Consider the following 26,671-nt stretch of genomic DNA (forward strand, 5'->3'; position numbering starts at 1 on the left):
TTACAGAAATTGAGATATCAAGGCAACTTTTGACTCTAGGCTGTTTCATCTGTAAGGTCCTCATGATCCTGGATGGATCCAGAACCTTAATTTATCTCCATTTTCCTATAGAGGAAATAACAATAATATTTACCTTGGTATTTACTGTAAGAAATTTTTTAAAGTGTTATTCACTATAACACATAACACTGACTAGACCCTGAATAAATATTAGCTATTTTCACGAGTGTGATGATGATTTGCCTGTTGACTAATTAATGATGGCAGGTAGCATATTTTAACCTTTAATTATTAATAAATCATGCTGTAAAGATACTTATACATATTTATAACCCAGTAGACTGGCTTCCTTAATGTTATTTCTTACCATACTCCTTTCTACTCTCACTATTTCCAATTTAAAACAAAAACAAAAAAAAAGTTACTGGCAATAAAACTGGTATGACCATTCTTGTAAATAATGTTCCTGACCTCAAGAGTGACATATTCTTGGTTTTACTGTGTATTTTATGACACAACAGCAGTGACACTACACCTGTGAGATAATTTCCAGTGAAGTTCTCAAACTCTGAAAAATGGCCAAGTAGAAATCTAATATGTCCACACAATAACCTAGCACAGCACCTGCATCATATATAATGATGAATAAATATTTGTTGAATAAATGAATGAATGAATGATGTAGGAAACTCCAACTATATCAGATCAAAATTTTACCAGGTATTCATTCAACCAGTATTTATTAAGCACCTACTATGTGTCAAGCACTGTGTTAAAATCAGGTAATACCAAAGTGAATATAACAATATACCTGTCCTCATGATGCGTACATTCTAGTGAGCAGAGATGGGCAAAAAACACATAGAAAAAGTATATAATACATCAACTGTGATAAGTGCAATGGGCAACAACAGATCAGAGTAAGGGCAAAGGGCACTTGGAAAGTGCATGTATTGTGTATCAGCTATTTTATAACAAGTCACCTCAAATTTTAGTGGCTTAAAACAACAACCACTATTATTTGATTTAAATGTTATGGCATAGCTATTGGGTTGAGCTCAGTCGGTTAGTTTCATCTGGTATAATTAAAGAGGCTGCTATCTGGAAGTTTAACTTGGGGCTGGATGATCGCATATGACCTCACTAACGTGTCTGGTGACTGTTGCCAGTCTCTCATCCTCAGTAGGGCTAGCCTGAGCTACCTCACATAATAGCAGCACTTCAAGATGAGAAGAGTGGACACCGTTAAGACCTCTTGAGACTTAGGCTAACAAGTCACACATCATTTCCACTGCCTTCTTTTGATCGATTCAAGTCACCATACATATATCCAGATTCAGAGGAGGAGGTAATAGACTCCACCTCTTGATGGGTAGAGTTAAATGTAATTTATAGCCATTTTTAACCTACTACGAATGGAAAGTTACTGATGGATAGTTAGTGATAGCATCTTTGATAGGATGACATAAAAGCAGAAGCCTACATAATGTGAAGAAACAAGTAATGTGAATATTTTTGAAGAGTGCATTCTGAGCCAAGGGAATAGCTAGCACAAAATACCAAGGTAGGCCAATAAGGAGTTCAGAGCAGTTGGAAGTGATTGGCAAATATACGTGTGTTAGGAGATGAATGTGGGAAGCCAATGAGAGACCAGATAGTATAATTCCTTGTAGACCGTTATAAGGACCCTTATAAGTAGACCTTTGTCTTTTACTCTGAGTGAGATCAGAAAAAAACGTTGATAGTTTTCAAAGGAGTGACACAATTTTTAGTGGAGTTTACATATTTGTCAACAGGATCTCTCTGAATTTTTTATTGAAATCAAACTTGAGGGTGAGTGGCAAGAAACCCAATGAAGAGATTATCCCAGGCGAGAGATGATGGTGGCTTGAAATAGAAGGATAGAACTGACAACACTTTCTAATTAGGCAGAAAACACATTATTAGATTGTGTATAGTCATCTGTCAGCTTCTCTAAGAAGCTAACTACATTTTGTTCATGTGTCTTCTACTTCATCTGGTATTTGAAAAGCACTCACTAAATACATATTGACTGGTTAGTAAAGTTTCAAGCCTCACTGTTGAATTGAACATAATCACTACAGGATGCTGAAATCTTACAGAGTTCATCATTAAATGATGTTTGAAGACTGAAGCAAGTAGAAGACCCTATTAAGAGCTATTGATATTCTTCAGATTACATGTCTGCTATATGCTAAAGGACAGTAAATGAATTACAACAAAAATAATCTGTTTTGATCAAACTCAGTATTAAAAGTCATCCAGTAAAAGGTAAAAGATCATTACATGGGCCTGGTGCAGTGGCTCATGCCTGCAGTCCCAGCACTTTGGTAGGCCAAGGCGGGCGGATCACCTGAGGTCAGGAGTTTGATACCAGGCTGGCCAACATAATGAAACTCCATCTCTACCAAATTAATCCCAGCTATTCAGAAGGCTGAGGCAGGAGAATTGCTTGAACCCAGGTGGCAGAGGTTGTAGTGAGTTGAGATCGTGCCACTGCATTCCAGCCTGGGAAACAAAGCAAGACTCTGTCTCAAAGGAAAAAAAAATCATTACATGAACTGAACATTTGTTATTAAGACTACTAAGTGAAAAACAGTGTCAGGGATTCAAAGTTCACATAATTATCAAAAGCACTAGTATTCTAATATGGCATGTAGAGTGTTAATTTTATAGATGAAAGAAAGCAAGGTGAATGTATCAACTAATATGGGGTTGAATGGAAAGCATTAACAGGTATAGAGGAGCATGGGGGAAGATCTATATTTAGAGAATTCCTGGAACTAGTTAATTTTTAGATAACAAATTAGAACACCGGTGTTATGGTATGAAGGAACTGCTATTAACTCAAGGCCCAGCATAGTGGATGACCACTGTCCTTTCTGGTGATGAGAAAGTGCCTGCTCCTAAATCTCATCCAAGTGAATGAAGTGCATATATATGCTTTATGTTGGTGTTACTCTTTTTATCATAAAATATGTGTTTACTGTATTAGATCTCTACATCTTCTTATAATTTCATAGGATATGTTCAGTACATTCTGTTTTTAAACAGATTACAATAAAAGTTTAGCATTAAAAATTCACCTGGAAATGAAAAGCCTAGCTTTGCTTCTCACTCTGTGACTTAAAACAAGTTTCTAAATTAACTACACTTCACTTTCTTTATCTATAAAACTAAGTGTTTGGAAAAGATCAGTGGTTCTCAACACTGACTGCACACTAAAATCATCTGAAGGGCATTTTAAAAAGTAATATCCCAAGCCCTATCATAGGGTTTAATTTTCAATGCTCTTCAGGTAATTTTAATGTACATTAAGTGTTGAAAACCAATGGGCTAGATGATCAATAAGGTTACTGCTAGTAAATCTTTCTAATTTTATGATTCATCATATTTTGACATAGTAACAGTTGCTTGAAGAACAGTGCTCTCAATATTTGCAATGTCCTTTAAAGTAGAAATTAGCTTCAAAGAGTGTTCCTGCTCAAAAATGAGAATATTTTCACATCTAAACTAAAAATCCTTCTATATTATGAGAATAATTTATACCAAAAGCCATATATACATCATTTGGGTATGGCATATGCACCAAAAGTCATATAAATTTACCTAAATTTTAGAAATTAACTATTATTATGATTTGGAAAGCAATGACTTTCTGTCAGTACACATACAATGTGAGGGTAGTGTCGTTAGAAATTCTGTGTAAGTTTTAAAAAAACGTTGCTATAGCTATTTTGATTTTGAATAAATGTACACCTAATATCCCAAGAGTTAATAAAATTCCTAAAGTGTATAACTTATTCATAATAAATAATTTACATACTGATTTACTATGAAGAGAATAAACAGTTTTATAGAAGATTGAAGTGGAATATCTAGTTTTATTGGTATTTGGAAAGATCAAAAGTATGATTTCTTGAAACAGTTTTAAAATGTGTCCCTATGAATTTTTGCTGTCAGTCTTTTTACTAAATAGCTTTTCATTGGAGTAAGCTGATAACTTTTTCCCTTTAATTTTAAAGGCCAGAAAATATAAACACATGTTTTAAAACTTCATGAAACCAAAAACTCAACCAAATACTCAGATCCAAAAAGAAACCGTGTAGACTCCTAGGAAATTGGGGAAAGCCATCAAGTAAATATTAAGCTAGAAAATAATAGATTTTGTGTCATATATTTTCACATAATTCTGTTTTGGGATATGTACTTTGAATATTTGGGACAGAAAGGCTCCTTCTGTTAGCCAGGCTAATTCAGTAGTAATAGGGAGAAGAAAAAGAGGTACAGATGACAGCTAATAGCTAACATGGGTGAATGGAGGTGTAGGCAACAAAGAATGTGCTGGTTGCGTGGAATTTCTGCAAACATACTTACATTTGAAAACCATTTAGGAAAAAATGTGACTTAATGCCCAGATAAGACACTATGAAAAGTAAATATGTGATTTTTGGTATGATGTATATGCCTGCATCATCATTCTGTGTTTGCTTCTGATAACATCAGTTATTCTTATATCTTTAATTTTCATGTATATTTTACTGTTTTTGTTTACCCTATTGATAATAAACTAGACTCCATAATTAAGAATAATGCACAAATTTACATTTGTTATAGCATGCAAAACTATGACTTTGGAAGAATAATGTGACTGCTGGAATAGTTCACAAATCAGAAATCTTGCTCTGTGCAGAATGGAGAGGTGTTTTGCTTCACATTTGCTCTGCCACTTATCAGTTTGCTTTACAAGGACTCCCTGAAATCAATCAGACATGTGTACCATGCTTTCAAATAATTTTTTACAGTAGGAATAAGCCATGAAAAGTTTGAAAATACAGACAACACGCACTATAGAGTTTGTAATAATAGTTATATATATGCTAGTGAGTTAAAAAAACAAACTCATGAGTTTTATTTGATTTAAAAATACCAAGAGTTTTAGTGAAACAATATAAATTTTATCATCAGAACAATATCACACATCTTACTTATATCTTGGGAGTGATGAAATGCAGAACTTGGTTGTTACGTATCCCCCTCCTCACCTCTCAAGATTTTCTCTCCTACTTACCTGCTCCAAATTCTGCTCTTCTCCTAGCAGATGCAGTATTGTGTTTTATATATCTTCTTTTAAATTTGGGAAAGCACATTAAGCTGTACTCACTCACTCAGACGCTATTGTACGTTAGTTTAATCAGATGAAGTCAATGAAGGGAATATAGTTCTAAAGAATGATAAGGACAGAGGTGATGTAGCCTCAAGAAAGCGTGTATGAAAAGGGCCCCAGTGAGAGTAGAAGCGTTTCATGATTGGAGTGAGTGAAGGACTGAAACGTGAACACCAGCATTACTTACTTCCCAGTTTTGCCTGGGGCTGGGCCAGGTCAGCAATGCAATCATTGTACAAAGTAAAGTAAATGGAATCACATTTCTAAACATGTCATATAAAATTTACATGATCTTCAGAATCTAGCAACATGATATTGAATATAGACTTCATATGTAGCAGTCAAAGTTTGGTGATGCTAACATCATCTTGAGTAATGAAGTCTAATTACATAGATATAAGTATATAACTTGTCTCCTAAGAGGTTTTATTTACAGAAAGATTTTTCTTGTTAAGATATTGAATTGATTTATTAGGCATAGCTGCATAATTGAAAAGTGTAAGTACTGGACTCCACTTGAAAGCATAGATACTGCATTAAAGTAAAGCTGCCATCCAGTATGAATAATGCCGGTGTTATGTTTTAAAACATGTCAGATTCTCTTAAGTGTATCTTTCTTCTTTAAACTTTGATCAGCTGAGATAAATGCTTTTCATTTGGCCTTAACTGTTTGTCACAAGAAGATAAGAGATAGACAGCTAATGAAGTAAATTGATGTGCTGCTACAGTTAGGGAGAATTAGAGTCTAATACTGTTGGAGTTGATAGTATAACTGTTTCTTTAAAAAATTGGCATGGTTACATGACATTATGAGAAAGAAAATAGACCTAACACATTCAAAAATGGCCAATACTTAGAAGTATTGGGGTAAAGTTAGGTATAATTTTTATCTAACGCTCTTCAAGTACAGTGCATTTTTTTCTTCAAAGAAGTTATAATTAAGAGTATATTGAGTCAAATATTAATGATATCAAATAATGAATATTAAAAATATATTGCTGGTAGGTACCAAAAAAGGATAGTGTGAATTATATTCTGTAGCTCAACTTGGAAGTTCAACTGTCAGAGAGAAACTTGTCTCATTGAAATCTCTCTGAAATAGACTGCATGCATATTTAACCCAATAGCTTCAGGCATTCGGAGATGGAGGAAGCAAAATCAAAAGCACCATATCAAAATTAACGTCAAGCCATGTGTTTTTCTCTTAAAGTTTTGAAGTAATTTTTAACACAGATAGTAACTTGGTTTGAAATTTAAACACACAAACGTACAGGTTTGCTAGCTGGAGAATTTCCATGCCTGGGGGAGGGGAGGTGACAATTGGTGCATTCAGTACAGAACACGTGTAGTGATAATAAAGTTGATTGGTTGAGCTCTATAGCATTTTTTTTTTTCTTTTTCTTTCTTCCTGTAGTGTAGTTCAGCTGAGGGTGGAAGGGTTCTCCCCCATCCCTCCCACCACGAAGAAGACGTAGGTTGATACCATTTTTATTGTTCTGGGGTGAGAAATAAACCATATGCTTTAGCCTTTTAAATGGCTACACCAAAGAGAAAATTGAACCAGGCTCTCTTCCCCACTCCTACTGGACTTTGGGGTGGGGTTATTCCTCTAAATGTTTTAGTGGACTTCGGGTTAGCTTAATGCTTCTGCCCCAGGGCAAAGAAGCAGTTGAGGGAAAAAAATGTCAAGGACGTCAGAGGCGAGCTGGACTGAGTGAAGTGTGGAGTAGGAAGCTTATGTCTGAAACCCACCCCTCCCCTGGATACCAGGCAAAGGCAATGAGAGTCAGAACCAGCTGATGCCGCTGCTGCTGCTTCCCGTTTCCAGGGTGAAATTTTCACAGCAGCTCTTCTAAAAGGAGGAAAAAATCCCTAACCAGCAGCGGAGAAGATCCTATCACCCAATCCAAGCTATGTAACCTTTTAGTCAGGCTTTTCAAAGAAATCCGCATTTTAAAAGCCAGCATTTATGGTCCAAAATATGGGACGGGAATCAGAGCTGGTAGGAAAATATGAAAAGCCTCTTTACACCCTGAGTATTTGAAACGATCCGATGAGCATAGGAAGTGGCTGCCAACGCTCTGGCGGCTGCTCGTGCTGCCGCGGCTGCCGCTGCTGTTCCTCGCAGAGGGCTGGACAGAGCTAGTCCCGGTTTCAGCACCTCCGGCGCTGGACAGCTCTTTGCACGCCGCACCGCTGCCTGCTTGCTTTTTCCCACTCTCGCTTTGCATTACTGGAGATGCATCTAAATTGCATCCTGTTCAACAACAAGTAGAATTTTTTTCCTGTACAGGAATTACAGTAGACGACTCTCTCAATTAAACTGCATTTTCTTCTTTACGGATTTGGCTATCAGGCGTATTTATCCCGATTTCCTCCCCTTTCACTCCCCTTTGCAGGAACGAGTCTTTGGGAACGTGGTCCACCCAGGGATGTAAAACTGTGCTTACCGATGCATCCCATACGAAATGCTTATGTGATCGTCTCTCTACCTTCGCCATTTTGGCTCAGCAACCTAGAGAAATAGTAAGTAACAAAGAGAAAACACGGCTTTAATGCAAAGGCAGGGACATTGTGGCTAGTGTTTCTCCAGGGAACTGCATTTTAAATGGGGAAATGAAAAATGTTGCAGGGTGGCAAAATTGGGTTCGTCTCCTCCTTAGCTACAGTAGCTTGGTGGAATGAATTCTAGTTGGTATTCTATAACTAAATTCTACTCAATTTTATGTCTTCTAACTTGAAATTTCTGCAGTGTAGTTTTAAGGATGTAGTCCAATCATATTACTAATATGCTGCAAACTTTCAAATAAAAATAATCGTCAACTTAACCTTTATTTTGAAGCTGGAAAGATGTTCTGGGGAATTTGTGAAGGTATTGTTAGTAGTAGAATGAAGACCCCAGACACTATAGTGAAACACATTGCATAGCTGCATTGGATATTTTCAGTACAGGTTTTCTGGAAGTGTCCTTGGATGTAAATATAAATAAAGAAATATATATGTTAATCAAATGAAGTTTTTATGAAAGCATGGCTGTCAGGAACTGTAAAATTATTCCTTAATAGTATATGGTTTTTCAAAAATACTTTCTGAAAGAGACAGTTGTACTTAACTGTCTGAAAGAAAAATTATATTCTCATCAATTATATTTTGAGGAAATATAACTCAGAATGAATAATGAACAATAATTATTCAGGCAAATGTGACATTCTGCTTATATTTGGCCTAAATAAGCATCACTCTTCTTACTAATTTTGATGATAAAAACTAATACAATTTGATGTGCATATTTGAGGTTTTAGAACACGCTTAAAGTGTATTCCTTCAAACTCCCAATGTTAACAATATGAAAACCAACAAATTTAATTAATTAACGTCATGTAAGTGTCCAAGGAAAGAAACCTTCCAGATCAGTGAATGCATGTAATCTTTATATATGTTTTAAAAGATAGAAAGCTTATTTTTCAAGGTCATGTATTTAGGGACTGATACTGGCATTGTAATAATTATCTCCACATATTTTGTCCATTAAAAAAAGTCACAAAATATACTTAAAGGTTTTAAATTTGATGTTTTATTTTCTCCTATATCCTCAGAGGCCAAGGAAGTACAATTAAATGTGAGAATACTTGACTTAGAATAAAGTTGTCAAAAAGTGAGAAAGTTTGAAAAATCTTCAGTATCTATATACAGATATAGGTATCATAATGAGTTGTAAATGGTAGGATCAAGATAAATTTTACCAAGAATCATATTGTGAATTGACTAACCTGCAGTTAGTTAAAGAAAAATGAGTGATGCTTCAAATTTTAGCTAGAGAAAATTTAACATGTGAATGTTGACCAAGTTGTAGTTTTAGGTCTTGATTTTCAAAAGTTATAAGGTTGTAATATTCCATAATCCACTATTTAAAACTCTAATGACTTTATTACTTCACAGTGGGAGAGGGGGGAAGCTGGAATTAGTATTTTTAGAGGTTGAGAATGTGAGAACAGAGTGGATTCATGGGTAACTATCTGGTAACTATAACAACTATATAGGCTATTTTTGAGTGATAGGTTAGCTTTGCTGAGTCTAGAAGTTATTTTAATTCATTAAAAACCAATTTGTTTCTTTTTTATTTTGTTTAATTCACAGATCATGGAATCCTCTGGCACACCTTCAGTTACCCTAATAGTAGGCAGTGGTCTTTCTTGCTTGGCCTTGATTACCCTAGCAGTTGTCTATGCAGCATTATGGAGGTAAGTAATCAACTGATAGACTTGAAATGGAATGCTTAGTTGTTCATAGTTAAATCAAGGCATGTGATAATTATTATATGTCTCCTGTCTTCTTAATTCACTGAAAGCAGTATTTTTACAACTGAGTTATAATTGATGTGATTGAGCTATAATAAATGAATTGTATTTACCTAATTTTCCTATATATTTGCCTGAGTTGAGAAAATAAACAGTACACACGTAAACTTTTATTCTCATTTCAAATGTTAGTAGCCTTCAACAAGTTGCTTACCCCAAGCGTAGTACTCTTATACCACAAGTTCAATCTATATGTGGTTTCTATTTATCCCAATTGCTATGGAGACTGTGAGTCTAACTGGTACAGTCAAATTAATGTATCTGTTATAAAAATATAATCTCAAGTTCTCAAGTTTTAAACACATGCTTTCAGTATGCCCCAGACAACTAGTGAACTCTTCTATAATATTAAAGCACTAACATAATACCACCATATTCCAGAAAATGCCTGTTGGTTGAGTGTGTCCAAGATGTCAGACTTTGACAAATTGATTAAAAGAAGTCATAAAAATACACAAACAAAGAGAAGTTATTGAAAAATTTTGTTCTACAATAGTTGAAATCGAACCTACTTGATATATGAAAGACTAGTATTTTTAAAGACTTGTTTTTGATTATGTTACTAAGAATTAGACCTGTGAAGTTTATTGTCTACTCACATATTGATAAAATACATAGCCATATGGCCAAAGTACTGGATTTGTCTAATGGATTTTTAAATTTTTAAATGTTAAACATGTTTGTATCCATTTTTATTATTGAAAAATAATCTAAATATTTTAACTATATTAGTATATAGAAAATTGCCTAATATTTTCTGAATGTTGTAATATTAGAATTGCAAAAGTAGATGGTTCTGCCTCAGAAATCTTAATCTTTATTCATTTAAGATAAAAAACATGGCCGGGCACGGTAGCTCAAGCCTGTAATCCCAGCACTTTGGGAGGCCGAGACGGGCGGATCACGAGGTCAGGAGATCGAGACCATCCTGGCTAACATGGTGAAACCCCGTCTCTACTAAAAAATACAAAAAACTAGCCGGGCGAGGTGGCAAGCGCCTGTAGTCCCAGCTACTCGGGAGACTGAGGCAGGAGAATGGTGTAAACCCGGAAGGCAGAGCTTGCAGTGAGCTGAGATCAGGCCACTGCACTCCAGCCTGGGCGACAGAGCGAGACTCTGTCTCCAAAAAAAAAAAAAAACAAAAAACAAAAAAGATAAAAAGCATTCAGTTGAAAAATGAATTACAATTTTATTTTAAAAGACCATTTTACTTCACTCTTTTAAGAAAATGTATTGTTCTTCATTATAATTTTTACTCTTTTGAGAGAAAGAATTAATTGTCACAGATACTTAAATTGTCAAAGTTATGAAGAGTTTTTATGCTTCATGCAAAAGTAAAAAATATGTATCTCTTGACCCTTTAGCACTGGTACATGATGGAAATCCTTCCTTCCTGTGAAGGAATTATCTAGTAGTGAAACACTGACAAAGTGGGACAATCTGATAAAATATGTCCTGCTCCAGGAAATGAAAGAAATGCTTAGTTTAAGCATGACATTGTAGGCAGCAGAATCTTGGGTTCAGGGCTCACTCAAGCAGACATTGTCTCGGTAATGCAAAAGTAAGATGGATAAACATTGAAAAGCAGACAACTTCCTCTACCACAATTGTTTAAATAACAGTTGTTTAAACATGAGGCAGCATTTAAAGACTAGGAATTAGGTAATCACAATAGCAACATAATGCATGCTCACTGAACTATTTAGAACTAAATTCCATTTATCAGCATTTAGGTTTCAGGCAGCAATTCCACCTTTTATTTACCCCTCAATACATATGACTCATACTAGCATATACATTTTCAGGATAGGTGATGTGTATATTTAATCAAGGAAGCATACAATTAATTAGTCAATAATAAAGTTTTCTTTAATGCAGAAAGTTCAGGAAAGTCACTACTACAATATTTTTTCTAAGAATTACCAAAACAATTCAAAGGATCTATTAAAACTTGAGATGGACTTGAGAATTATAGAAGAGAGTACCAAGAAACAACACAAATCTAAATCCCTAAGAGTTAGTGGTCATCATCAACTCATTCTATGCAAATGGAAGAATTGAAATAATATTAGTAGTTTAAAAGAAGTGACAAGACTCCATGAATTATTAAGTGTATCTTGATAACATCATGAATTAAATGCAGTTTATAAACACCTATAGCAACACCAATAGAAACTTTGAGAACTGAATTTTAAAACCCCACACAATTGTGAAGTATTATCCTTGCTTACTAGAAGGATGCCATTATACATGTAGGGTATATATTGTGTACTGTATAATATTACTGTATGCTATTAAGCATGCTAGGTTCCTACCACCTTTTATTCTAAGTAAAAAGTTTAGAAATTTTGATTTCTAAAGAGTTGTGACATGTACAAGCATCTCAAGTATTTTATACATAATAGGCTGTTTATAAATTTGTTGGGGTTCCATGTAGTTCATCAGAAATGTTCACCAAAAATTTAATACATTAGGTTATATTCTCTTCACCTATAGATAAGTTTGGCGGAATTACATTTCTACATGAAAGACTAATGAAGCATGTCCTTGTCATCACTGTATTAACATAAAGCATTCTTAAATTTTGTTTAAAAAAATCTAATATGGTAAAGAAATTTGTGAAAATTGAGACATTTCATAGCAATTATGAAGGCAACAGTAGGACTCAGTTTTCATAAAAACAGAAACATATAAAAACTTCAGACTAGTCAGTTTTGGATATTTCATTATCATATTTTTGTCTATTTACCAAACAAAAAGTTTCACTGAAACCCTTTTCATAATGTCTGTGTGTTTGTGCTTTCATGGAAGCCATTAACATCAAACAGAGGGTTAATTTTATGAAGCCCCTTAACTTTTTATATAATATTCCCCAGCCACCAAAAAGAGACGACTTAATAGTTAATGATGTCTTCAGCATCTCAGTGTGTGGTTTATTCTATTGTTTGCTCTGATGATACAGGAACGAGGTTCAGTAACCCCATGGCCATTTTGTGTTGAGATTTGATCTAAGTTGGTCCCATTTGAGTTTGTTTTGTGACTGAAGGAAATTTCTTTTTGTATTACAAAAACTCCTTTGTGTATTTTATTGTTATTCTTACTCTTGTGTTCTTTTTGGAAATGTGTGATGAAATGTGAGGATTCTACCTTAATAGTCCTCAAAGACAGGAAAGACAGACAGACAGAGAAGTTTGATAGATTTTTACCTTCCAGAGTGCCTCCAGATCATTGGCACTCCTGTCTAATACTGCATAGAAAAGCTCATGCCTGCTGTCGAATGTGATTCCATGTTATAATAGAAATTGAACAGGCCTAAACACACAGCAAATACAACAGTGTCTTTTTGTTACTGTCAGTCAATGATTTACCACTGAATACAGTGAAGCAAAATAGCTGTTACTCTTTCAGGGTAAACAGCTGGTAGAACATTTGATTCTGAGCAGTTTTCTCTATGGCTTATATTCTTGGTGCACTTAACAACGATATAACAGACTGTATATAAACACTTCTTCATAAGGGTAAAATATGGCATATGTCAAGTGATTTTCCAGCCTGAGAGTTAATTATCATTTGTGAATTGGATTCATTTTTAGAAATAAAGATTCATTTTTTGAACAATTACTTAGGAAAAATATAAAGAGTAACAGCCTAATTACATTAAAATGCTTGAGTGGATAAAAGTGTTCACAGTTTCATGAAAGTAATGGTATCCATCTAGTAAATAACAATAATACTTCACAATTTGTGTGATTTTTTTCTTTTTGGTTCTCAAAGTTTCTATTGGTTGATTCATATGATAATGCTAAACATATATACACACACATATATAAACATGTATATAAAGGTATTATACTAATTCACATATTTCCAAGAAGTTTTATATGTTTAGTTAAAAAAAAAAAAAAGTATACCATGACAACAGATGGGCAACTTAGGCTCTATCAGAAATGCTATATTGTCCCACCAATGTATAAGAAAAAAAAATCCTGAAGGACTCTTGCACATGCCATACCACTATAAAATTGGGTCTCTAAAAGTGACTATTTATTTTAGGAACTATTTTTATATTTTTTATTTTTGTAAATATTCCTGTGCTACAGTACTTATTGTTCCAGATGAATGCCATCAACTTGCACAACATAGAATTCTTCATCTTTCTGTTGGATTTTAAAATTGGACAACTTTTTTCTCTCTGGCTAGGTACATACGATCTGAGAGGTCCATAATACTAATTAACTTCTGCCTGTCTATCATCTCATCCAATATCCTCATACTGGTTGGACAGACTCAGACACATAATAAGGTATGACTGGTGATTATTCTGATTCTTTTTATGTGTTTATGTTTTGGCATATAGTTGGTTATTGATAATCTAAACATTCATTCTAAAATGGAGAACTTCTGACAAAATTATATTTTAAAGCAAAATTTATTTATTGGTTTCTGAATAAAAACATTGCCTACTCCAGTTCAGAAGTGTATGCCCTTGGCTTAATTTCCTGTGGGTTGAGAGGTTGTTCATAAGAGTAAAAATATATGTTTATTAAACATTATATCAAAGCTCTGTGAATTCAAAACCTTGGGACATCAAAAGCACATATTTCAATTCATTAGTCTAATGGTAATAAGATCTAATTGTGATAGCGTAGAAGGCTTGTGTTTTGGTCTAATTTATTAACATATTGATTCCTAAAAGGTAACTATGAATTGCTTATAAGTGTAACATCTCTCTTGAAAATCCACCTGAAAAATATCCATAGGTAATAATTGAAGAAAGTGTTAGATGAAAGCTACTTTAGATTTTAATGCCTTTCAAAATTTTTGGTTAACCTATAAGTCTTTTGATACTTAGCAGAATGTAAAAGTATGTTTTCTGTTTATATGAATGAACCAATTTATATGAGTTCAATGACCATGTTTTTTTCCCAGAAATGATTGTCTTTACTATTCTGAAATGCATTTTAAGAAACCCATAATAGCAATTTGAAGTTAACTCACCCCTGCCTCAAAGGGATTCTGTTAAACACCACTTTGATAACTTATTTGTCAATCAATCACATGCCTTCAGGCCTGTTATTTTTCAGCTTTTTAATTTTCCAATACTAAAGGGAATAATTAAAATTTTTCCCATAAGCCATCATTTTAAAATAATCATGTGCACTTCAGTAGGTTTTTTTCATGTATTATATATTCATAGGACATGTATTAACGTCAAGGATAATGGATAGTCTGTTTATTTTGCTAACCTACGTTCCTAAGACTGGTGATTCCCACCAAAAGAGTCCAAATTCTAGGTCTGGGTAGGACCTAGGAGGCTGCTTTAAGTGATTCTGATGAATGTTTCTTCTTGGCCCACATTGCCCTAGGTCAGGGGAAGGGCCCAAAGAGTAGGCCACAAATCCCAAAGGAGAAATCAAAAACGACAACCCCATCAAGGACCCTGTAGAAATAAAAATAACTTTCATGTCTTTGAGTGTTTAATTTTCTTCCATTTATTTCCTGTATCTTTTCTTCTTAAAGAAAGAACCTGAAAGAAAGTAAAGACTATTAAAATATAGTTCAGGTCCATGTTATAAACATTTAATACAAAATTTAAAAGGAAATACATAGTAAAGAAAAAAGAGAGAGAGAGAATGACTAAAGGTGAGAGGGATGCCAATCAGAATTGGGAGAGAAGAAGGCACAAAATAACCAACAGAATGAAAAATTAGGGTAAACATGAATGTAAGTGAAAAGAAAAAGGGAAACAAAAAGGCAATCATAGGAAGGAAGTAGAGATAAAGGGGATGAGACAGACTGTAAACCTTAAAGAATTATTAAATTACTCATGTCATTCTTTCCTCTTTGGTTGTTCACTTGGGCTGGGCCTCAGATCTCTTAGAAATGTTCACACACTGGTTAATACCTATTCCCAATTTTTTAACTGCTTGCCCTTCAACCTTCACCCAGAAAAAGAGAGCTTTCCTCTGAAATAGGAATTGTTTATTGGGATCAGGAACCAGAAAAAGTCAAGCTAGAGCCAGCTTGAGCTCAGAGTTTAAGTTTTTTTCACCAAGCATTCTTCCTTTTCTGTTGTTTTTTACCCTCCAGACACTCTTGACTTATACCTCTCCTTAGACTATGAAATACTGCATGATCCACAGTACAAAATATGCTTTTAAAACTGTTTCATGCTGTTTGGTAAAGTTTTTACAAGTTCTGAGCCAAATGGTACTACAGACATTTCTACAAGTTGTACTCCACATCATAGTGGTTATGGTCTAAATCACTGATGTACAATAGAAGTGCAATGCAAGACACAAATACAAGCCACATATGTAATTTAAATTATATTAGTAGCCAAATTAAAAAAATAAAACCGATGAAATTAATTTTAATATATAATGTTTACCTCAGTATATCTGCAATATTACCATTTTAAGACATAATGTAAAATTATTAATGCAACATTTTACAATCTTTTTTAAGTCTTCAGAATCTGGAATATGTTTTATACTGATGATACATCTTAGTTTGAACTAACTGCATTTCAAATGTTCAATAGCTACATGCAGCTAGTGTCTACCATGTTGTGTAGGTCTAAATGCCAGGTATATTCAGAAAGTAAAATTATCTCAAAAAACTACATTCTGTCTGCCCAGTTTGAACTTCATAGGTTTTCAATGTCCTCTTTTTTTTTGTAATAATGTCTTTTGAGATCTCCAAATATTATGAATATCAAAGACAAGATAAATTTGGTTTACTTTTCATTTCTTATTTTGAGGAAGGGCTGGTATTGACTTACTACCAAAATAAGAGTTTGATGTAGTTTCTCCCCAAGTAATTAACTGTAGAATAGCTTCTGTGTAGTTTTGCAACCAAAGTGGTTTTGTTTCAGATTGACTAGTGCTAATTTTTGCTGCTATAGTTATTGATGCATTTGGGGAGGAGTGGTTAGTAAGTGGTAGTATTGATGAAGAAAATAAGAGATTATTAGTTTGTTCTTATGCTATATTAATTTTGCTTTACTAGCTCTGAGTAGATGTTCTTACAATCCTAGGACAATTCACATTAGAGTGATTAGAAGAGAAAATTACAAAATTCTGGAATTTTATTCTTAGTCACTCAAAACAATATCACATTTTCTAGGGGAAATAATCTGGTTTTTTATTAGTTGAATTAGATTGACTCTATTTGTATTTATATATGAGAATTTGGTATGTGAAAGACAACATCTCTTTGTATTTGAGATTAATGGTGTCTCAAAAAAAATAGAAAAATACAAAGTGTGTTATCTGTATAAAATTATGTGCATAAACTACAAATAAATTTTTTTGAAACTGTAAAATATTGTTCGATGACTAAAGTATTTTATTTTGGCTTTGTATAGGATCCCTTTGCTTCTGTGGGCATTTTTTCATTGATCAGATTTGTATCTTTGACTTCCCTGATAAGTTTTAATTGATGCTTTCGTATTCCCATCTTAGAAAGTGTAAACATCTGAGAGAGCTTCTTGATGTAGAAATTATTTGATACTGCTTCAGTGAGTTGTCATGGCTAGTTTGTATGAAAGCTGGTATCTGATGTCGATGTACAGAATAGTTCTGAAGTGTCATATGAGGGTGTTTCTCTGAATTGCTTATTGAAATATAATTGACCTGATTATCTTGCTACTGAATATCTCTGCTTCCTTTTGAATTGAGATATAAACAAGCTGAAATAATTCATTGCATAAAATAAATGTATTCAAATGTTTTAAAAGTATATTCAATTGCTGGCAACAAAGTAAGGAACCAAGTGCATTTTATTATATCTTTTCTTAAAATGCAGTTGTAAAATTAAATTATAACCCACTTCATTATATTTTGAGTTTTCCCATAAAGTGATATTTCCCTTTTATCTCTTTGTGCATTTAAACTTTCAACCAGGATGTCTTTGTATTGCTCAAATGTTATTCATTTGTAAAGAGTTTCCTTTACACCTTTAAGTGTTTTTGTTGAGCTGAGTAGACTATTTTTGGTACTACTGTTTTGCAGAAAGCAAAGATTATTTTGAAAACATAAATTCAGAGAATAGTTTTTCTTAATGACAAAAGCATATATTGCTTTTGCTTCAAAGGACTTTAAGGTTTTAAAAGATTTATCATATTGAAGATTTCATAGCACTCTTTTTAACTGATAGAAGACAAATTTGGCAAAACTCTTGGTTTTTTGGTTAGATAAGGATAACCACCCAAGAAGTTCAAAGAGCTGGGAGATAGCTTCTGTCTCTCAGAACCTCACTACCAGGTTATTATTATAACCTTCTTTTATTAAAGCAAGTCTAAGTCCAAATTTTATCACACATTTAGATATTTATTAGATAATCCATCATTAGCAAATCAGGAACAAAACCTATTCCATAAGCTCAATGAGGGCCTAGGTCTTTTGATCTTTTAGATACTTTCACCCACCCTGTATGTAATATTCACTGAGGTGGAACTGACGTGGACATAGCAACAATCTAGGAGCAGGATTCTGTGCCCTTTAGTCAGTGTCGTTCAGTCCTCCTAATCCAATGTCTGGACACAGAATGATGATTGTGGATAAAATCGTGGGCCCCATCGCTAAAAGATATGGGATATAGGCCTCAGTGGAATCTTATGTACAGTTCATTTAAGAGTAAGGGGTGTTTAACTGTTTTAGCCAATACACATATCTTCAATTCCTTTACTTTCACCAAAGGGAATCCATTAATACATTCATTATAGTGATTAACCAGATACTAGTTCACCAATAAAGACTAATCTTTTGTATTTAGTTTGATAATGAGTAAAGTGTTGTCTTGTGGCTAGATACACCTCAGTAAGAAAGACCTGTAGTTGCCGTGTATGGGCCTTCCAAATATAAAGCCAACTGACCAACTAGTCTGGGCATTCTTGGACTCCTCCTAGAATTACAGGTTAAACTAACTGGCACATATATGGTATCATACTGGAAATACCAAAATATTATAAAATAAATTGCAAATATTATAACAAACATACAAAGGTTAATATTTTGAGAAACACTAGTCAATTGTGAGAGAACAAAGAAATATTAGCTTGAGTCTTAATTGACCTAGGAGTAAAGCGAAAGTCCTCATTGATAGATAAAGGGAAGTTTCTAAATTATTTGGGGTGGTCAAACATATTCTTAGCATTATTTAGGAGAAAATTATCTCATAGTTCTTTATGTATGGAGCATTGTATTACATAATGGGCTGTGTCTTTTAATTCAGACTTGCAAAAGATACAAAAATTCTCCATCTCAAAGCACTTTTAAAAGTCCCATTCTCTATTATGTTTTCTTCTACTTCGTCTTGTGGTTATTTACCTTTTATAAAGATGTTTTGTTTTTGTTCTGTAGTTTGAATAGAGAGAATTAGTAAACATGGGCCAAACTAGTAGGTTATAGTTACTCTAATGGAAGATGATTTTGTTTTGTCATCGTTGTGTTTTTTAAAAAATAAAACCTTGAATTTGAATACCTTACCTTGGGTCAAGCACTCTCTAATTTATCTATTTGTCCCATCACTGTCTTTTGCCAATAGTCCCAGCTTCTTCACACATTTATGTGTATGCCTGACCTCTAAATATCTGTGTGTTTTCAACTTCTGAGAAAAAATATTTAATATGTATTTATAGCTATCCATTCAGTTCTGCCTGATACCCTTCGAAGCAGACTGCCCCCTGCTCTAGAGATTCAGTGTTCTACATGCTTCTTTGGGAGATACCAGTCTCAGACGGGGATGGTTAAGAGAAGGCATTGTAAACCAGGTAGACTTCAGTATCCTAAATCTACCAATTCTCCTAGTTGTGTGATCTTAAGCATGACACACTGCATCTCTAGACCTAAGCTTGTTATCAAGGTTACATGAATTAGTACATATGAAGCACTTAACCCAGAGGCTGGTATCAGCACTTAACCCAGATGGTGGTACTGTTTAAGTGTACGTACCACTTAAACAGTAGCTATAATTATGCCAAAGATAATTATGACACCTAGATATACATCTGATTCTGTCCTTCTCTTCTTACCTTCATATTTCCTCATGTCTAATTTCCTGCTCACCACTAAATTCACCATTTCTGTCTCCACCCCAGTCTTTTGCATTCAAAGGCAAAATTGAATGCCTTTTCTGTAGTCTCTAACCCAATTACATAGGCTAGAACTCTGAAAGTTACCCTTGATGACTCCTTCTCTCTCATGGAGTAAATCTAATAAATCATCCACCTATGACAGTTTAACCCTCAAATATTTCTCAGATCTAGTTTCTTGTCTCTATCAGGTATTGGTCATACTACTTACAGTATTATCAGCCCCATTATCTATCCTTGGGACAAACATTCGAATGTGACCACTCGATTTCCCTATGTAACATTTACTGTTGTCTCATTTCCTACAGAAGTAATTTTCAAATTGTGCTCAGACACAAGCAGTGAAACATATTTTGTTTATCTGTGAAGATTTTTTCATTCACTGCTTTTCTTGTAATAATATATTGGAACTCAGGAATAAATCATACAAGAGAAAAACTTCTGGAGCTTGTAAAACCTGAGAAAAAGCAGATCTTAAAAATGACCCGTGCTGACCTCTCCGTACGTTTCTATTTTACTGACTTTTGTTATACCAGCATCACCAAACTTCTACTAGTTCATCCAAATTAATCTATTTTTTGTTGTTGTTTCATGCTATACTTCATCCTGGGGCACTCTCCTCCACCCCAACCCCACCTGACTTCCTAACTGTCTTTATTTGTCTCAAGCTCATTCTCTGACACTCTGATCAGTTTTCCCATTAGAGAAAACCCTCCTTAGGCACACCTGCTCTGGGTTCCAGGATTTCCAGTGCATACCTATTATCTTGCATTATATTACCTGCTTCTAATCAAACTATACACTTCTTAGGGCAGGACTAGGTTATACTCATTCTTAAATCTCTTGCAAGCATACCGTCTATGTATAGTAAGTAAATAATAAGTATTATTAAATGAATGAAATAAATTTGAATATATTTGTGCTTACATCTATAAATCTAATAGCTGTCGTTAGTCTTACAAAAAGCAGAGTCCCCCACTCTAGACAAGATCTCAGCTAATAGTGATAGATTATTTTTCTAGGGCCTGTTTTAGCTCTAAGTGATTGATGGCATGCTTTAAATGTGATCTGGCCCCTGGATTTTAGTTAAGGAGATGCTGAAAACTAGTAATTGTTCATCTTTTTTCTTCATAAGAATATAATGTTCATAGCCTTAAAAAGAAATGTGCTTAGTTATAATTCTTCTCACTGGAGACATATCCTGCCAATAGTGTCCCAAGTGTAAGTCTATTATGTCTCAAATGAATGTATGATTTTAATGGTCGAGGGTAACACCTATTTAGATTCATTAAAATCTAATTTGTTGACTTGCTATGATGTTTGTAAAATGATTTGAATGTAATAAGCTTATGTGTGATTCACTTGGTTCCATTTTGAACTATCTTACTAACTTAGAGTTCTTCTGGATTCCTGAAAACCTTCATCAAACCAAGAAACGTAATGGTTGGCTAGCTTCTTGATTTCCCCGGGCTCCCAGCAATAAAACATGATTTCCCAAAACAGATTCCCAATGAAGTAAGAGACAATGAGATAGCAGAGACTCTGTTGTCCTACTGTAACCTCCTCATCCCTCAATTATTCATTTGCAGTTTTGTGTGGTAAAAGCCAGAGACCACATTACTGTAAACAGGGCAAAGATCAATATGAAGAATGGGCTCAGGGCAAGCAAAGAAGATGAACGTGGAATTATTTGACAATAGAATTACTGAAATGATTGAGATGTCAAGAGCTCAATGACCTTGAGGGACAAGGAAGCAGTTTGGACATTCAGTGAGTATTCTTAGCTTCAGCTTCAAAGCTGATCAAAACTGAAGGGTGAGCACGCACTCAACAGGGGAGAAGCAGAACATGAGTCTCAGCCTAGTGTGCAGGTGATTGCTTTGACAATGTCAGGCCTACTCTCATTAATTTTTGTTCATTTATGCTGAGGGAGTTGTACAAAAGCCAGACAATGCAAAGAAACCCCGTGACTTGATTAATTCTACTCTCCAACCCCACCACCCCTGCATTAGGCTTGGCCTTCATGATTTCTCACTTTGACTACTGTAACATTCTTCTAACTTTCCTCTGCAACTAAAGCCTTTCCATTAGCCCATCCTCCATATCACTGTGAGAAATATCTTAAATTTAAAGAAAAAACAAACACCCGATTGCATAATACCCCTGCTGCAAACTGTATGATGGATCTGTAGGGCTTATGAGATTAACTCCATGTTCTGCATATCACATGCATTCAGAGCTGCCTGAAGTACCTAAGTTGACTTTGTGGGAAATCAAAACTGCACTCCTTCAGGGAAGATGCGGATGAGTTATAAAATCATCCTCTACCCCCAGGCTAATATAGCCTCTAGCAAGCCTTCTGGCTTGGCAACAAGAGCTAGATTTCAGCATCCCCTTTCTGTTCCCTGCTAGGGACCCTCTCTGTGTGCATTCCACCTTTCTTATGGCTATGGGAGTTCCTCTTGCTTCTGTGCTTTTGCACTTGCTTTTTACTCTGTCTGATAAACCCCTGCCACACTTCAGAGTGGACTTATGCAAACCATCTTAGCTCCTACAACACTCCTTTCTGCTTTCATAGCATGTGATACATACCTCTACTGTTAGCACCAATCACCTTATTCTGTAAGTGATTAATTCCTGATCAACCCTGCCCACTGTATTGTGATTCTCAAGGATGGTATGTCTATCTTTTTACTGGATTTAAAGACCATTAACACTAGTACTTGTTTTATACATGGCATGAAATTAATAAATGTTGAATGAATGAATGAAGTTATGACTATACCTATTGAATGAGGGATAATATAATAGGAGTATAGCCACTTCATCTTTGGGGGCCCCATTTGGAATAATTGCAATAGAGGTCAATTTTTTTCATTATTGTTGTATTGTTGTCATTTTATGATGATATAAGGGAGTTGAAGAAAATACTAAAGACTTACAGAATATTTTTGAGACCATCTTTTGATGAGAGATGGTTGAGTTAAATCAGATCTTATCTTTATGCAGAGATATCCAAAAGAGAATTTGAGAAATTGAGTGTCCTTCCAAGAGTCTCAAAGAAAGCTTGAAGAATATCTGCTTTTCTCCCCTGAAATGAAACCAGTAGAGAAATTACAAATGTCTCCCTATGTATTATTTTTCACCTTTTCCCTTCTTGGGACATAATATGAACTGGTCAGAAGTTTGGCTAATGTCAATAGAGGAATGATGTTGGAGTACAGCTGATAATGTTTATGAGAATTCTTAATACACTGTAAAATACTGAAGTACCACATAAACATCACAGAAAGTGAATTACTTTAATTTACAGATATTCTCACAAAAAAATGAACAGCTGTTGAGATAAGATTATAATAGAATTTTCAGTGGCCCATGATATGAACTTTGAGACTGTGCCTCTCAGGGTGAGTATGAGGTGAAGAGAGTAGAATTTAAGTTATCACTAAAGATCTTTTGACCAAAGTAAAATTTGTCTCAGTATGACACTGGAATGGTGTGAAGAGTGTAGCAGATAACTCCTTTGACAAATGCTCCATAATGTATTTCAGAGGCTAGCAAACTTTTGGTGTAAAGGGCCATATAGTAAATACTTTAGGCTTTGTAGGACATATGCTATCTGTTGAATCTATTCAGTTCTGCTGTTGTTGCTAGAAAACAGTTATAGAAATAAAGCAATGGGTGTGGCTGGATTTGGCCTGGGACCTAGTCTTAGGCAATTTTGAGCTTTCTAGAAGTATCTTGTGTGCACACCAACAGAAGAACTGCAATGTAAGGTGAGGCCAGCCTATTTGTGGGCTGATGCTTTATGTAAAAATAACCTCCAATTCTGATGTGTCTACCCAAGGGTTAGCCTGTGTAGCCTGCAGAACTGGAACAGAGGACCTTGGCACTTTCTGAAAAGGCTTCTGCCAAGATGAAAAGGAGTGCAAAACACTTTGAATTTCTTCTTCTTCTTCTTCTTCTTTTTTTTTTTTTTTTTTTGAGATGGAGTTTCCTTTTGTCGCCCAGGCAGTGGTACGATCTCAGCTCATTGAAACCTCCGCCTCCCGGGTTCAAGCAGTTGTCCTGCCTTAGCCTCCTGAGTAACTGGGATTACAGGTGTGCACCACCACACCCAGCTAATTATTGTATTTTTAGCAGAGACAGGGTTTCGCCATGTTGGTCAGGCTGGTCTTGAACTCCTGACCTCGTGATCTACCCACCTTGGTGTCCCAAAGTGCTGGGATTACAGGCATGAGCCAGTGCGACCGACCGATTTTCTTCTTTGGAGCACTCTGGAACTTATCACAGAATGCCTTCACTTATGATGCCGATTGGTTACCAGTGTATAACATTAAGGAAAAAACCAGGAATCAGATCACTCTCAACCAAGTTGGACATTTTATAAACTCAAGAAGTTGAAAGTAGCTAACAAATACCCAATGCATGAGACAACAAAGATGGCTGTCTTTGTAGAAGAAAACTTCTTAATATACAGCAGTATTTGTTAAAGCCCTTATTAGAGAAACTCTTTCATCTGACAGTCTTGGGCAGAGAAGTAACATCTGAAGCAGAAAATAGAGATGGCAGAGTTAAGCTAATTCCCAACTAAATTCATGCGTAGGCAGGGTTCTCTTTTTACCTCTCTGCCTCTATCCTATCTCACCCTACCCTAAAATTTGGATTGTTATTATGTATATCAAATCATAAGCACTGCTATAGCAAATCTTGGAACTAAAGACCAAACACTAATGCCTATAATAAAAAAAAAGCAGATTAAAGTCCATTTTTTACTTCTTTTGTGATAGCTAGTCAGTTAATTTTAAATCTTAAGCCTTGAAGAAAGAACTAGGCATATGATGGAATTGAATCTAGGTCTTGACTATGAAATTTAAGATGTATGAAATTCAAAGTAAGTAAATTAAAATATTTATAGTTATCTTAGGCTGCTAGTGGATCAAATCAAAGATTAAGACTTCAATTGTAATGTAAAGAAGAAATTACTAGCTTTAACAGTAGACATATAAGAAGAAGAATTTTAATTCGTTAATATTTGTGATGAGGGCCTGTATAAGTGTTCTTTGTTAAACTATAGTACACATAGTTTTCGTATATCTCTATAGATGTGTGTTTGGTAGACGATACATCAGTGTATACATGCAATTAGGACTACCGAAGGTTTTGAATGAATCTTATTTGTGTCTATTTTATTGCCAATTAAATTCTATCTGTAATTTAAAGTGATTTTTCCTAATGAATAGAAACGTGTATTGCTTTTACAAAATACAAATTAGTTCTGCTTTTTTCATTTACTTATTTTTGTTTATTTTCTTTGCATTAGAACTGAAACCATCTATTTCTCTGTTTAGAAATTTGTTATATATTTTCAAAATCTCCAAAATAAAGCTAAAAGGTGAATTCTGTATACCTAAGAACAGCATCCTTTATTACAACGAAAAGGACAATCTGTCCTGATTATCTATTGCTATGTAACAAATTACCTCAAAGCTTAGTAGCTCAAAACATATTTATAATCCTCACCACTTCTATGAGTCAGGAATTTAGGAGAGATGTAGCTGGGCAGTTCTGGCTCAGGGTCTCTCATGAAAGTGCAATGAAGATGTGTCAGAGCCACAGGAACCCAAGGTTTGCTTGGAGCTGGAAGGATCTGCTGTAAACTGACCCATGTTCCAGGTGTGATGGAAACTTCACTTACTCCAACTGAAGTACTTTAAACTCGACTACTTCCTGGGCATGCACCACTTATCAAGTTACTTAACCATTCTTCACTCACCAGCCTAGTGATCTTTTACAGTTATAAATCATATCATGCCACATGTCTGTTTAAAACCCTTCAGTGGGCCGGGCGCGGTGGCTCAAGCCTGTAATCCCAGCACTTTGGGAGGCCGAGACGGGCGGATCACGAGGTCAGGAGATCGAGACCATCCTGGCTAACACAGTGAAACCCCGTCTCTACTAAAAAATACAAAAACTAGCCGGGCGTGGTGGCCGGCGCCTGTAGTCCCAGCTACTCGGGAGGCTGAGGCAGGAGAATGGCGTGAACCCGGGAGGCGGAGCTTGCAGTGAGCTGAGATCCAGCCACTGTACTCCAGCCTGGGTGACAGCGAGACTCCGTCTCAAAAAAAAAAAAAAAAAAAAACCCTTCAGTGAATATAAGTGAAGCTTCTATTATTACACTTGGAATGAAATCCAAACCACATAATACGGCCCACAAGCCTCAACGTGACATGGGCCTATGTACTTCTTTCACCTCACTGCCTCATATTCATTACTCTTTTCTCTCTGTATATTTCCGTCACAGTGGCCACCTATTAGAAATGTTGTAGGGGTCAATAAACCCTTAGTCAGGTGACCATTCTTCTGGTTTGTACCTGTTGCCCTGGTGCAATTAGTAGCAAGACCATTTTCAAAAGCATCTCATCAATTATATGCTTTTCCTAGCATCCAGCTCTTTTCTCTGCCTCCTAGCTTTTTCATATTCCTCCCTTATTAGTCTTCTTCCAATCTTGGGCTAGCCTAGTTAACTTACATTAACTTACATATGTTCTGCAGATAAAATATAATCGTCTTAGAGAAGCTTTCCCTAAAATCCTACTCCTTAAAATGAGCACTATCACGGTTTTGCCACTAATCTGTCTAGGAATCGTTTTCTTTGTTGTTGTTTTGTTTTGTTTTGTTTTTTCACAGCCGTTACTTTACTTTGTAATCTTATTTTAATTAATATCCAGAAGAGAAAGAACATTATCTGTTTGATTTAAACTGTATAACCAGTGTTGAATACAGTGCCTGGCACATAGCAGACACTCATTAAATATTTTTAAATGAATGAAGGAAATATCTAAGCCTCAGATGTTTTTAAATCTAGAAGCAAGGAGGAGATGTTATAAGAATCAAGTAAGATTGCACCAAGGACAGTATCTGGCACACAATATACTTTTTTCTTACTAAAATATAGTTAACAAAAAATTGCATATATTTCAGACATACAAGATAGTGTTTTGATATAAGTATACTCTAATGATTCCC

General features: G+C 35.0%; 1 protein-coding gene across 3 annotated transcripts in view; it reads left to right on the top strand.

The window, feature by feature from the left end:
* Nucleotides 1–26,671, top strand: part of ADGRB3 (adhesion G protein-coupled receptor B3) — a 771,030-nt gene that overhangs the window by 599,620 nt on the left and 144,739 nt on the right. For all 3 annotated transcript variants that reach the window (XM_033217557.1, XM_033217558.1, XM_033217559.1), the window contains 3 exons: nt 7,588–7,714; nt 9,326–9,429; nt 13,747–13,849. In XM_033217557.1, the coding sequence (XP_033073448.1) occupies nt 7,588–7,714; nt 9,326–9,429; nt 13,747–13,849 (334 nt within the window). The remainder of the gene's footprint in view (nt 1–7,587; nt 7,715–9,325; nt 9,430–13,746; nt 13,850–26,671) is intronic.

This window comes from Trachypithecus francoisi, unplaced genomic scaffold (assembly GCF_009764315.1).
Source record: "Trachypithecus francoisi isolate TF-2019V2 unplaced genomic scaffold, Tfra_2.0 Lachesis_group10, whole genome shotgun sequence".
In the NCBI taxonomy this organism is placed as follows: Eukaryota; Metazoa; Chordata; class Mammalia; order Primates; family Cercopithecidae; genus Trachypithecus; species Trachypithecus francoisi.